At 38.6% G+C, this 14,388-nt stretch overlaps 1 protein-coding gene across 1 annotated transcript in view; it reads right to left on the minus strand.

Annotated features, from left to right (window-relative positions):
* Positions 1-5,592: 5,592 nt before the first annotated feature.
* gcgrb (glucagon receptor b) overlaps positions 5,593-14,388 on the minus strand; it is a 56,498-nt gene continuing 47,702 nt past the window's right edge. The window contains exons 9-14 of the mRNA XM_008424176.3: positions 12,182-12,242; positions 11,848-11,917; positions 10,245-10,333; positions 9,677-9,821; positions 7,847-7,888; positions 5,593-7,574 (exon numbers count right to left, since the gene is read on the minus strand). Coding sequence (XP_008422398.1) covers positions 7,152-7,574; positions 7,847-7,888; positions 9,677-9,821; positions 10,245-10,333; positions 11,848-11,917; positions 12,182-12,242 — 830 coding nt within the window. The 3' untranslated portion in view covers positions 5,593-7,151. The remainder of the gene's footprint in view (positions 7,575-7,846; positions 7,889-9,676; positions 9,822-10,244; positions 10,334-11,847; positions 11,918-12,181; positions 12,243-14,388) is intronic.

Genomic DNA, 14,388 nt, shown 5'->3' on the forward strand with positions numbered 1-14,388 from the left:
CAAATCTGAAGTGCACCACAACAAAAAGAAAAGTCTGAAGTTTGTCTGCTGATTATGGCTCTAAACCAGTGGTCCCCAAACTACGGCCCCCAGGGCCCGCAATGTTTTTTCATATACCGTATTTTTCAGACTATACGCCGCTACTTTTTTCCTAAGCTTTGAACCATGTGGCTTATATGTGGATTTTTCTTCAACCACCAGGGGGCTCTTTAGCATGAAGTGAATCATTGGAAATCAACATTGGAAATAAAAGAAGAAAGCGCCCATTAAAACGGAATTAGGTTTTAATAGGGAATTGAAATTTGATAATGTTGTTGATCAGTTAAATAGCATTGAGGGGGAAAAAGATTATTTTTCGTTTTCTAAATACTGGGATCATTATGAGAATTTGAGGTATAGATATTAGGATCCAATAGATGGCAGTAGTGCAACAATAATGGATGCAAGATGCCGTTGAAATCTAAGGAAGAAGAAGGCGCCCATTTTCATTTAGCATATGCTAGTAGCAACACGAAGGATCAGCACTTTTACTGTTACAGTTACCTTCGGAAACTACCCTAAACTTGGCAACTTTTTCTTTTTCAACCGTAATAAATGTGATATTCAATTGACCTGTTATGACTCAAATTTTGGGTGTCCGTCCCCCTCTGCTGCATCGTTGTGTAAAATCTCGAGCTATGTTTACTGTTTTTTTTTTTAAACACTTTGCGGCTTATAGTCTGGAAAATCCGGTATTTATTTCAGAAATGGTGTTATTTCCTGGATTTTTTCTGTGTAGAACCCAAAGAGGGTTATTTGATTGTGCTTCCTGGAAAACAATAATTTTTTACATTTAGGTACTCCAGCCCCCACCAGAGAAGGGAAAAGTTATGTGGCCCTCACAGGAAAAAGTTTGGGTACCCCTGCTCTAAACTGTTATTTCCTTAAAGTGAAAGGAACCCGATCACATTACAAAGACCGATTTAATCTTCCTCTGCGGCCGCTGCAATCAGGGGAAATGGTTGTAATCCCATTCTGGCATGTTTGATTAATATCACTGACCTGATTTGTATTGTGCTCACAGGGCGTGTCATGGCGTTTATGTAATATCGACACCCCACCTATATATAATCTCTCACTGCGGTTGCACAGATGCGAACAGTGTTTTTTCCTTTTCCTTCGTGTCGGTGGCTCCGTAAACCTCGGCTAGCGTTTGTTTTAGGATTTAAGTGCTTTCCACAATAGAGCTGTCGCATTTGATTAATTTCAGTTTGACTGGGCTCCTCACAGCGTCTTTGTCCTGGCTCTAAAATTAGATGTTCGAACTTGTGCTGCTCATTTATGCAACTTCCTATTCAGTTCGAGCTTGAGAGGAAGTCAGGTATTTCACCGAGGCGGAGAGGCGGGACCCGGAACCTGGAATCCGTTTGGGAGTCCGACACGTACGCAGGGCTGTAATTTCAAGCTTTAAATGTTCCAATTCCAGCTGCTGAAGGTCAGGGATCCTTTGAGTGAAACTAGATTTAGTTTTTATATACTCAGACTCCGTGCTTAATAATTTATTCAATAATCACACTGGTGTTTGCTTTTTGAAGGTGGTACTCATTGACGGCTGCTCCATCTCAGTTAAAATAAAGATAATTAAAAAAAATATATCTCGGCTTTCACGTCTTCCATGAAATTGAAGATTTAATATCTGACTATCAAAAATTAAATTAAATTCACCCTCATAAAATACAGGAAAACACCTTCTCTCCATTTTCTCCATACAAATCTTTTAATAAAACACTATGAATTTTTTTTTACAATCATTTTGAATGTAAATGTTTTTTGATTGCAATTTATTTTTCTCTGATTATTACTGGTTTGGAATGGAGGAAAATCCTGTAGGGTTTTACTCCTCTCACCGCTAACGAATGTGTTTGCTCAATATATTCTCATTTGTTAAAATATAGAGGTCATCCTGTATTTGTGTTGAGAGTCGTTCATACGATACAGAAAGTAAATATTTATTAGTAATTAATGGGCTCCACTTCAGGTAAAAATGTGGTCAAGACAGGTTGGAGGCATGAACTCGTATTCAGGCTCAAACTTTCAACGAAAGGTTTGCACTCTTTGCAGCTTTCTAATTATGTTTTCCTCTGGCAATAAATCCATCACTGAATGAAAATGCTTCAGCGTCTTTCCAAAAAGTTGCTTGTCCACAGTTGAATTAGCAAAAACCAACAAATCACCTTGAAAGCTACTTCTTTCCAACATTCTTTTTCTTTTATTATGTCAAATATTCTTCTGTATGATACAACACACAATTGAGTTTTCAAGATCCCACACAAAGAAGACACGTAAAGACACATGCTAGGCTAGCAGCCATACATACATAAAACTAAAAACAAAAGGGGACTAATAATGACAACTAACAGCGATAGTGTGAACTGTGCAAATGAACAATTATTGAGCCGATATGTTTGTTTTGGAGGCTACATTTGAGCTCCAGCTAAGAGTCTCTCTGCCTCGGGGAACAAGCTGTTCTTCAGCACCTGATGCTCTGCAAGCCTTCTGCCAGAGGAGAAGGGAATGAACATTTTGTTTCTTGGATAAGTTTTTTTTGTAAACTCTTGACTTTGTGATAGTTTAATTACAATTGTGTAAGTGCTAAAAGGGAAATGCACTTCTGGCTCCTTGCTTCTCCGGGGTCATGCGTGGCTGCAGTCCAGCAGCTCATCGCCATCAGTGTGTGAATGTGTGAGTGCATAGGTGAATGGCTGAATGTGTGTGTGCATGGGTGAATGGCTGAATGTGTGTGTGCATGGGTGAATGACTGTAGTGTGAAATGCTTTGGGCTCCTCTGGACCTCATAAAGTGCAATACAGATCATTTACCAAAAGTTAAAACTGCATTTCAAAAAGGTTTTAATTCACCTGCACACATAAAGACTGGAGTACAGGAAAGTACAGATTTTACAGGGATGTTTAATTTTTTTGCTCTTTAAATGAATGATGGACATATCAGGGAGAAAAGTGAAATAAAGTATAATCAGAAGTTTGAGTTTCTGTCTTACTGTTTTACTCCAGCAGCCATGGCTTAGAAAAGCTACTTTGTATGCATAGATCCACATCTTCAGATCAGGGGTGTCAAACTAATTTTCGTTTTGGGCCAAATCAAGATCAAGAAGGCTCTTAAACGGCCGGTTGTGCCAGAGTGTATTGATAAAACCCGTTCACAAACTGTTAAAATATCAATAAATTATTCAAATTAAATAATATTATGGAGCATCTTTTCAGTCCCTCCATGATTTTGTGATACATTTTGTTTTGCAATAAAATTCAAAGTGTTTGTGGCACCAATTTGGACATATTTACATTTATTTATCACAGTAAATGTAACTTTTTAATTACTCGCTGTATAGATCATCGACATCGAAATAAACTTGATTTGACTTTTTATCAGAGTGGTTATTGGCTCAGAGTAAGTAATTATGTCCATGATGTTGCTCTATAATGTGACTTGATCTAGTCCCACACTAAAATCAGTCCTTGCTGCTGTTTGCTCAGAGTTCATCCACACGGCATGGCCTTCCCTGCTGGTTTCCTCCTGCTGCCTCCAGCTGTTTGTGTTTTCTCTTATATGTAAATGCAAAGCAGGTAGAAGTGATATTTTCATAGAGATTTCAGGATCAGTCACACACAACGTAGCTATGCATACATAGATGTGTGCGGAGCTAATACATAATTCATCAGTTCAAAACACCTTCTTCACCAAAACAAACAAACAAATCAAAGTAATTTTTATGGTGCTGTGACCCAACAGTCTTCATAATCAGCCAATCATCTATACATGATGCACACATGTCTGCAAAATTAAACATTTACACAGTTTATTTGCTTGATTTCTTAAAGCGGGGTTGTGCCTCATAGATGCAAGCAGTCAGTATCTTATTTGCTGCCAGAACAAAATGACTTGCTTCAGCTTTGCATATGAGGAATATACACAGAGTTCAATGGTGACTTACACTGTGTGACCTCGGTCCATTTCTCCACATCTTCAGTGAACCTGGTCAGAATAACTATCTGAAGCAAAAGGTAACGAGTATTAGGGCCAGGTTAAGAGAAAATAAAGTAAAAAATAATATGAGAATAAAGTCGTAATATTTTTAGATTAGACATAACAAACATGTTATTATCAGCAGCAGATGTGTTAACAGGTTAAGTATTTCCTTATCTGTAAGACTTACAGCTAATTCTAACTTCACAAGATGTTCAACGTTCCTCACTTAACTGCAGTCGTAAAACTGATTTTTTTGTGTCTCAGTTCTCACAATATTATGACTTTATTGTCGTGAGTTTAAAACCTTATTTTTGCAATCCTTTTTTTCTGTTGTAAAAAGCTTACTGTTCAAGCCACTCTAAAGTTTTGCTTTCTCTTTACTTCAGGATGATTCTGACACGCTTTGTTTGTTTTCAGTGGTTCAGAACACACAGTAGACAAACAAATAAGTGCCTTTTTGCAATAAAAAAAAACATAAATAAAATAGCAGAGGTGTATGTTTCTTGATACATCCCAAATTTTTGTTTTATTTCACAAAGTTAGACGTATTTGTCCTGTTGCATTTTTCTTCAGTTTTTGTCCTTTTTTAATCCAAATTGAATGATTCAGATCAGAAAACTAATTTTATTATGAGACAAAGACAACCTGAGTTCATATGACCAACATTTCTTAAAATATGGTTCCATTTACTCAACACTTTCCAAACCTGGTGGAGCTCCAGCAGTGAAAACAGGACGTGAACAAAGCCATCCAGTCCACTTCCGACATTACAATCACCGCAGCCAAACGTCAGCGACTTTGTAAAATCAGATTCAATCGTTTCAAACTTCAGAGTCTACGCTTCCAGCAAGCAATCATTTCTCAATTACCGAGGGTCCAGATCCTCTGAGCGAAGCAAAGCGTAGATCAAGGGGCTGCTTTTTAATACGAAAAGTAAAAACACACACATCAAAAAGTTTTATTTTGTTTCATCAGTTCATAAAATGTTTTCTTGGGGATCATGACAATTTTTTTTTTTGAGTAGAAAAGTTTTACATTTGGGCCTTTGTGTTCTTTTTGCTCTGTTTGCAGTGTTTCTTTTCTTGGAACTCCCCCATTTTATCTAATCCCTTTGACTCATGAACTTTGACCCTTGCTGAGGTAAGTGAGGCCTGCAGTGCTTCCGCTCTCTCTCTGGGACCTCCTGGATGAATCATTGACGCACCCTGCAGACGTTTTAGTTGGTCAACAACAAAAACTTACTCATGAATTTATAACCTCACAGACTGACAGATGTCACTCAGTTTGTGCCTCATATGATCTTTTCTTTGTGAAAATAAACCTCAGCTGAGACAAAAGAAGTCTGTAAGAGGCTGTAACTCTGATGGGTTACTGAACACTTACGGCGGATTCAAAGAACCTCATTTCCAAAAATCCAATCAATCTCTTTAACCTGAATCAGGTGCAGTTTTTCCAGTCCTCTGAAATGTGTTGTCCTTATTGTGTTTTTCTTTTTCTGCGACAAACTTGACAAAAGTATCTGTCAGTGTGCTGAGCAAATGTTAGAAAAACTCAATATGTATCCAAAGAGCAATTCTTTGCCGACAGAATTTATTTTTTATGGATTCACAAAAAGAAATTAGACACAACCAGTTTTTTTTTCTTAAATCTTTTAAACCATGTACAGTTTGGCGACCTCTTGACAAATGCTTATTGTTTAAAGAGGGAATTAAACATATAAAAAATGACACTATGTTAAGTTTCAACCATGTGCACTAGAAATAATAATCTGCCCCTTCACCCTCCTGCCATTAGCATTTTAATGTTTAATACTTTATTTAATATAGTTGCAATGTACACGCCACATTCAACCACTCAGGATAAAACACAAACTGTTTCCTCCTTTTTTTGGGTGGAAATCCTTGCTGGTTCAATTCTTATAGCACAACATTATAAAAATGGTTCTATATTTTTACATCATCTTGCTTCTGTAAATAAATATGATCCCTGACTCAAACTCCAGACAGAATAAAATAAATACATAGAAGTGAATTATCGGTGTTATTTACATCACAATGTTACGGTTCAGATGTCGTTTAACTGGATATAAAACCTTCACCAGAAAGTCTTTTCATCAAATTTAACATCTTCACTAGGTGATGCGTTCTGCTTAACATGATCCAATAAAAAAACAAAAACAAAGTGTGGGTGCATAGAAAACGGCTGTGCAATTGTAGCAATTGAGAGTTACATTCACTTTAAAAAGATACACCAAATACATTTTCATAAAAGAAAGTCTTTTTTTTTATACACTTTTAGCAGTGATAGTGAATCTTTCACTGATTGGGCACACAGAAATTAATAAATTTAACATAAGCACTACATGGACTGCATGAAGATCAAATTATATGCAAGCGACAAAATACTTTAAATTTACTTATATTTCTTTTCCATTTAGAGCAAAAATGTTTGTAAAAATGGATAGAATGTTGCCATTTGTGTATAAAAGTAACATAAAGCTTGAAAAATTGCCAATGCAGGACCCAACTGATGCAAAATGTTTATCATATTTATTTATTTTTTGTTATTATTTGGCATCGATTATTTCAAATCACAGTCATTTCAACACAATCACAGTCTTTTGGAAAATGAAAGCGCCCCTCTTCAGCGCGGCTCCCTCGGCGTGATGCGCGTTTACTACCGGCATCAAGTGCAACAATTCATTTGTCTCGAGTGAACACCTGAGTCCGGCTGTTCTCAGAACCTCTGAGAAAATAAGAACCATGCTTGCTGCGCTCCCCATCGTGTACCGTGAGTAAATGTCCGCTGCTGCAAGCAAACCCCCGAACCCCACCAGCCCTCATGATGACAGCAGTGAAGGTTTGATGTTGGAAATGTGCTCGTCCAAAACGTCAGTAAAAAACATGCTGCGCAGTCACGCTCACTTCAAATTGTTAAATCATAAGCAATAAATATTACATTAAACATGGTAAGCTTATCTTTTGATTCCTTTTAGCAGTGATCTAAATTCGGTGTTTCTTTTTTTTTGTGTGTGCATATTTTCATATTTTTCCCCTTTAGGTTACCATCGGTGCACCATCATCAGAAAGCTGAGAGTTTTGTGCTAAAACCAAAACAAAATGTCGTCTTCAGACACTAGTTTCGTCTCCCTCCTGTGGGTACGAGCGGCGCTGCGCCCGATCCTCCAGACTGATGTCCTCCGTCGTGGTGCTGCCGCTGCTGGTGGCGCCTCTCTGAGGCGGGAAGGTGAACTGCAGGGCCTGTCTGTTTTTGGCGGATCTGGCGTTGTCCGTCCCGTTGCTGTAGGAGACCACCAGCCTGCGGTTCTCCTCGGGCGCGGCCGAGCGGGGCGGGTGGCAGTTGGCCCTGCTGGCGTGGGGCGAGTCATTGCTCGGGTCGCTGGTGTTGTTGTCCTGAAGGTCGGTCAGGTTCCCGGTGGCGATGCTGCCGCTCTTGACGTGCGGCGTCTGGCTGTGGGTGTGGCGGTATTCCTCGTCGATGTCCTTCCCCAGCTTCCACCTCTTCCACTTTTTCAGCATCTCGGACTGAACCTGAGAGGCGATTGGAGTGGAGAAGCGCAAAGGGGCGCAGACGACAAGGAGCACTAAGTTAGACGAAGGACGGCTGCGGCCAAGGACTGCATGTAAAAGCTTAGATTTGTAGATGGGTATTGTTGCGGCACAACTTCTATTCAAGATCAAAATGAAATAGCTTTTAGCTTTACAAAAGAAACAATAAGTGGTTCAAGCGCACATATCAAGCACTGCAACAACGGCAAAGATCAAACTAGAGTGTTCCTGGCATGAAAGCAAGAGTGCCTCACCTCTTTATTGACGAAGCAATACAGTATGGCAACCAGCAGGCCCTGCAATGAAAGTCGGACGTTTAAACTGAACAATTTTCTATTATTTGAAACAAATAACTAAAACATGCAATATTCCCGCTTTCTCAATCTGCTGCTGTGAGTAGTTTCTAGTCGTTCTCGCCGTAACGTTACTCACAACTTCACTCAACCAGCCCTGGGAAGTAATTGAAGGGGTCATAGTGTTGGCATGATTAAATCACGCTAATCGAGACTTAATCAGCTGTGGGACATCAGTCGAGAAACATCGGACCCTAAACAGTCAGAGCGTTTTCATGTCACACAGGCGTAACAAACGCTGTGCCAAGTGGTTGTGTAACAAATTGGACCAGAGAGGGGAAGCAGATTTAGACGTCGCTTTTCAGCTCTTTGAAGTTTATTGAAGTGTTACACCGGTTTAAGGGGTGAATTGATCTGTTTCACCTGAATAAATCAAGTGAAAGCTGGAAATGTGAGTTTGAAAAGTACAACCACAAGTGCAAATTTATGGCCAGTGTGGCAAAGTAAAAGGCTTTTTCCAACCTCAAATAGATTTTGCAATAAAAAAGTGGAAGAAGCACCATCTTCCCAGTTGTTCGGAGAGGCTACAAATACAGATGCCTCTCACTGAATTGAATCTCACCCAGAAGTTGAATACATTTTAGCGATTTATTTAGAAAAAAAAAAAATTGATGCTCATTTTATAGATTCGCTGCACAGAGTGACGTGTTTCAATTGTTTATTTGATTTGGATGAACGTGGCTTCCACGTAAACTCAAATGTAGTTTCTCTGAAACATTTAATTTCACACAAGACAATTTAAACATAGAAATGTTCTGAATTCTTCCAGAGGAGCGTTCAGGCGGCCTGCCGAGGTGTTCAGGAAGCCTATGTTACTTTAACAGCAGCTATCAGTAGCTGCATCGCTGGATCTCGATAATACTCCTTTGGTTCTCTATGGGGATTAAATCAGGGCTGTTTGCTGACCAATCAGGCACAATGAAACCATGATCATTAAAACCAATATTGATACTTTTGGAAGTGTGAGTAGGACCAAGTCCTGTTGGTAAAAGATTTAATCATCTCCGTTAAGATTGTCAGCTCAGGGAAGAAAGAAATGCTTGAAAATTTCCTTGAAGACATCTGCAGTGATTTATTATTTGTGGACCGTTTGGTTCTGTGTCTCCCTGCTCCTCGTCCAGTGAGACTTGAACACAATAAATGCAACATTCTCAGCTCTGACTCAAGCTGCAGTCCTTGCCTTCTACATCTGCGTCAAACTCAGATTTTTTTTTTTTTCTAAATCACCTCAAGGCTGCAGTTCTCTCCTGCTGCACTTTTTCCTATCACATTATTCTACCAACTCTCCTCCCCGTTAAAAAGCTTGGTTACAGCAGTCCGTGAACCGCCATCTTCTTTAATCTTATTTACTTTTTGTGGTTTACCTTGTGCAAGACGGCTTTTATGTTACGCAAGCGGTTAGCAAAGCAACATTTTTGCATTTGTCACGTCGTATTTGCATTTTTAGAGCTGCCGAATCTATCGTTCGTCATCAATAAGTTTTATTTTTTTAATTGAATTGCTTAAATAAAATAAGCTAATTAATTAAATGTATTAAGATGCGCTTGTTAGCGAGAAATAATTGAATGCGCAACCACATATGCATGTTTATTGGACGGCTGGCTTTTGAAGGTGCAGATAGAGCATAGAAAAATAAAACCTTGTTTGTTATTATTATAAAGGGTATAAACAGATAAAGCATGGGATTCGTAGTGCTAATATATTGTAGAAGCAAAGGTTGTGAGTTCAGACCTGGAAGGAGTTGAACAGGAGGTCACAGAAGAGGCGAATGAGGCGAAGCATGGAGCCCTTCGGGACGGACTCATCGATGACGAAGGTGAAGAGGATGGCGTGAATGCCGAGCAGCGGGATGAGAGTCAGCGTGGATTTCGCCAGCCTGCGAAACAACAACAACAAAAAACAGTGAATACTTTTTTAAGTGTGACACATAACAAAAAGGTAAACGCTTATTTAAAATTCAACCACTTCAGCAGACTACCTCTGCAGAATATTTGGTGTAAAAGGAAAATTGCAGAGTAAAGTTTAGAAAAAAAAAAAAAAGTGAAAACTACAATAACCTGTACAAAAAAAACAATGGTTGATCAATGAAGGCGCATTTGCAATGCCATTTCCAGTTTTAATGCTATCTTCTGTTTAATTAAATAAATGTAACGTAAAATAATCATTGTTTACCAATCCTGGGCTGTTGTGATAGTCTTAATGTGTACCACAGAACAAAGACCCCAAATTTTTCATGTTATCAACTTTCAAAAGTACCTTCATTTACTGATTCATTTTCAATCAAAGGGCATTGTCTCACCTGAATTTGTAGTCGGTGTATCTCATCTGATGAGCCCTGAGTTTAGACATCAGGATTTTAATTATTCGGATGAAGATGAAGAAGTTAATCTGAAATATGACGAGAGTCACAGAAAAACATTCAGAGGAACAATTTAGAGACTGAGGAAAGAAATTCATGGAGAAACAAGGCTGACATTTTGAAGCTGCAGTAGATATTTTTGTAAATGCACATTTTGGGCAGGAGTATCTGAACATGGAGGGGTATTTACCTCCAAAATAAAAGCACTACATTGAGAAATATGCATGGTGATCAAGTTCATGGCCAATTCTGAAGACGCAGTTTCTAAGATTTTCTGTAGACTCTTATTAATACAGCACTCAAGTTTTTGGAGTTTGAATTTTGCCAACATTTATCTTGCATGGAATCAGCAGTAAATCAGCATGAACTGCTCTGCACATAAGCAAACATCTGCATGTGAAAGTCTTGAATAACATTCACGACTGCAATTATTTTACATTCATTTATTGATGAGGTACGTTCTTCATAAAGTGCAGGTGAATGTTTTTGCAGTCTGTCATTATTCATTGTGTGGTGGTCATGTTTGCACGGTGAGCGCTGGCATCTCATTTCTTGACTCCTGCTATGAGTACAAATTTAATCTCAGAGAACCAACAGGTGTCGACGGCACTAATCTAAAAATTTTGCAGTCAGCCTTTCCACTGGTTTTCAGCTTTATTCCGTAAATAGGGCTGTAAAGCACATATCTGCACTAAATCTAAATGGAAGCATGACTCATCATGCAGAACAGAAGAGGGTCTTGTTATTGCAAACATTAACAAGAGATTGTTTGGTAAATGACAAAAACAATTTTTTTTTAAAAATATGCAAAGTGCATTAAGAGACGGTTTTTAAGCAACTTCAAAGAAGAAGGAGTGATACTATTTTCTTTTCAGGAGAGCTGGGTGAGATTTGTGGAAGCGAACAGGTGGGAGGATTATTAGTTTTCACCCAACATTTCTCAGTCGTCTGAATGTAAGCGGCATCACCTACAAGGTTAAGGACAAACAAAAAGATGTAATTCTGGTTACTTTCAAAGCCCTGTGAGTTTGACAAGCTGCTTTATAGAAATCCAAAGTTTCCTTAAGCACAGCCGTGGCTCTCAGACCTCTCATCACTCGGGCCGACACAAAAGGTACGCTGATGTTTGTGTTCCCCCTGCACAGTTACCTAGTGTCCTTGTCCTTGTATGTGAGGATTAACTGGGGCCACACTGTCTTAGCACAAACATCAGGAGGCACAGGCTGTTTAGTCAGCTGCTGTTAGAGGAGGTGACGCTGCAAGAACTTTTAAAATGAATAAAATGACTAATAATACTAACGCAACAGCTTTTAATTTGAGGAAACTGTGAATTGAGCGAACAAATGCTGCTATTTTGGAAACTGCTGCAGGATTCAGAGTAGAATAACACAAGGAAAGGAAAGGCTCCCTCTAGTTACTGACCGCATTGCTTTTCACGCAAGTTTTAGTTTTAAAATACTGGATTCATCAATTGTTCACATGTAAACTGGTGAAGGAGGGAGGCACAACATAAAGAGAACCAGAGAGACACACACAGACTTACCAGATAAGCAAACAATATGGGAGAACGGATTATCCACCAATACCCCATGTTAATATTCCTCTCCCAGCACCTAAAACACACACACACACATGGACACACACGCACACACACACACACACGCACACACACACACACACACACACACACACACACACACACACACACACACACACACACACACACACACACACACACACACAAATATAATACACTGCAGCTTATTGAGATTCTGTAAACGTTTTTTTTTCATTTTTTATTATTCTCTACAATATGAATAACCATCTGCCACTGAAAGCTTCAACAATAAAATCTCTTTCACGTTTCGTGTACTTACTCCAGGTTCTCATACAGATATTTCACTGTGATCCATGGCAACACAAATATGAGAGGCGCACCTGAAAATAAGAGCAAGGTCACAAATGATCCGACTCAATCAAAGAAGCCTTTCTGGTCATGAACAGACGTAACATTTATTTATTTATTTATTTATTCTCTAACAGTTTTATCGAGTCGCTATGCAGCATTAGACTGGTTCATTATGTAAAAAAAATTAACACTTCAAGGTTTTCATCTTACTTGATGAGTACTTTAAAGATCTCTAATAGGGTCAAGGTATCTGTGGGGATCTGCAGCAGTTCCAGCTCACAGATGCCTGAGGCCACAGAACAACAACTCAGTTGCATCATGTCAACCAAATAGATAATTTATCATGGCCATGAGCTGATTTCCCCTCAGTGTTAGATCGGTCCTTCATTTCAGCTGTTGCATTAAACCAATAAAATGCAGCTTCAATGTGTCGTACTGCAAATCTGGCAGTAAAACTCACAATATTTAACCAGCTGAGGGAGTTATCAATTATTAATGCACTAATGAACAAATTAAAGGATTAGGTTGTGTCCCTGGATTGGAAATGTAATTCTTATAAGTGTAGCTCCTGAAAACAGTGAAATGAAATGCATAAACTGTACAATCATACAGAATCTCTGTGACAAAAAAAGAGGCTGAACTGTAAAGCAAAGAGGACGTTTCTGTTAAATCGCTGCAGAGCTCCAGTTTACGTGAATGTGATAAAATGTGAACATTTGGGGTATAAAAATTCATCTTTGACCTGTCACTAACATATGAATGAAATAAACATCTTGGACTTGAATTAAGTGGGAGTTCTTATTCTGATTTCAGTTCTGAGCGTTAATCTTGCACATGTTTTTTTTTCTTTTTTCTTTTTACATTTTGTAGATGTTATAAGACTGAGCATGAAATGATCTCAGACATCTGTCAGCAAAGACGTTTCCTCGCTTCACAACAACTCCGGCATTCTTTTTGTTTTTTTCTTTCATCTGGTCTGAAGATATAGATGGTTTGCAAAAGGAGCAGATGTACTTAGTCTCTTACTTTGTCTCAGAAAGCTTTAAGGAAAAAAAGCATAAACCTTTCTGTCTTGCTTTTGTCGTGATGAAGTGAATTATTTGTGGGATCTTATGAGATTTGGGTGTTTTTACAATAAAAAAAAAAACAAGAGGGATTATTCACTTGATACCAAGATGTTTAAAATCCTTAGTTGATCTTAGAGTTTATCATCACAGCAGACATTTGATTTGGTTTCACTGCTGCTGAGTTTGATCAGAGACATTTAGATGAACAAGGAGCTAAAAAGTTATATACATGTCAGTTTTTCTTCATGTCTTCTATGACTAAAAGTCCTGTTCATTTGTTGTTGCTTTTTTAAACAAAGCCCATGTCATGATAGAGGACATCTGTCATTGAACTCATCATAGAGGACCTTCTATAAATACTCACATGAGCACCAAGACAATTCATTCATAACAAAAACGGAGCCATTGCTGTAATCTTCCCGTAACAGATTAGCCAGAATTAAAGGTCATGTAATAATGTTAGCTGTGATATTATGTATTTTCCAGGCACATAGTGGCATTTTATAGCTTCAGAACTGCAGCATCGCAGTGAAGATCATGTAACTCTAAATCAGATTCAAGCGCAAAACACAGAGAGACCGTTTTCAAAACCAGTGGTGTGATCATAGTAAGTAGAAACAGCTGTGATGGCTTGCTAGCAGGTTAAGCTATCGCAACGCTGCAGACTAACTGGTTTGTATTTATGTGTCCAACTTTTTCAATAAGCTGCACAGTCACAATATTTAGGTGAGCCCAAATATAAGAAAACATTCCAACTACATTGCAGGTGTCTAATAAACCTGAAAAGCTGGGAACAAGTTAAACAAAACAGACAACTCTGAAGAGCCCACACATCTAGCTAAATGCTAACTGACATTGCATTTGCTGCAGGCAGCTGAGGCAATGGAGGAAAATGAAGTGGACAGGTGGAGAAGGAGGACTTAATTCACTCAGCTCACAGACTAAAAACCACCCCTATATTTGCATTAAAACAACCCCTATATTTTTATCATCTGTCTTGTTTTCCTATCCTTGGCGCTCAGAGGTGCAACTTAATGGCAGCCGAAACTTTCAAAGTAAAGCCTTAATTGGTTGCATTTGAATTCATTCAGGAATTTCAAGCAAGAGT

The sequence above is a fragment of the Poecilia reticulata genome, chromosome 1 (genome assembly GCF_904066995.2).
Source record: "Poecilia reticulata chromosome 1, P_reticulata-male-v2, whole genome shotgun sequence".
In the NCBI taxonomy this organism is placed as follows: Eukaryota; Metazoa; Chordata; class Actinopteri; order Cyprinodontiformes; family Poeciliidae; genus Poecilia; species Poecilia reticulata.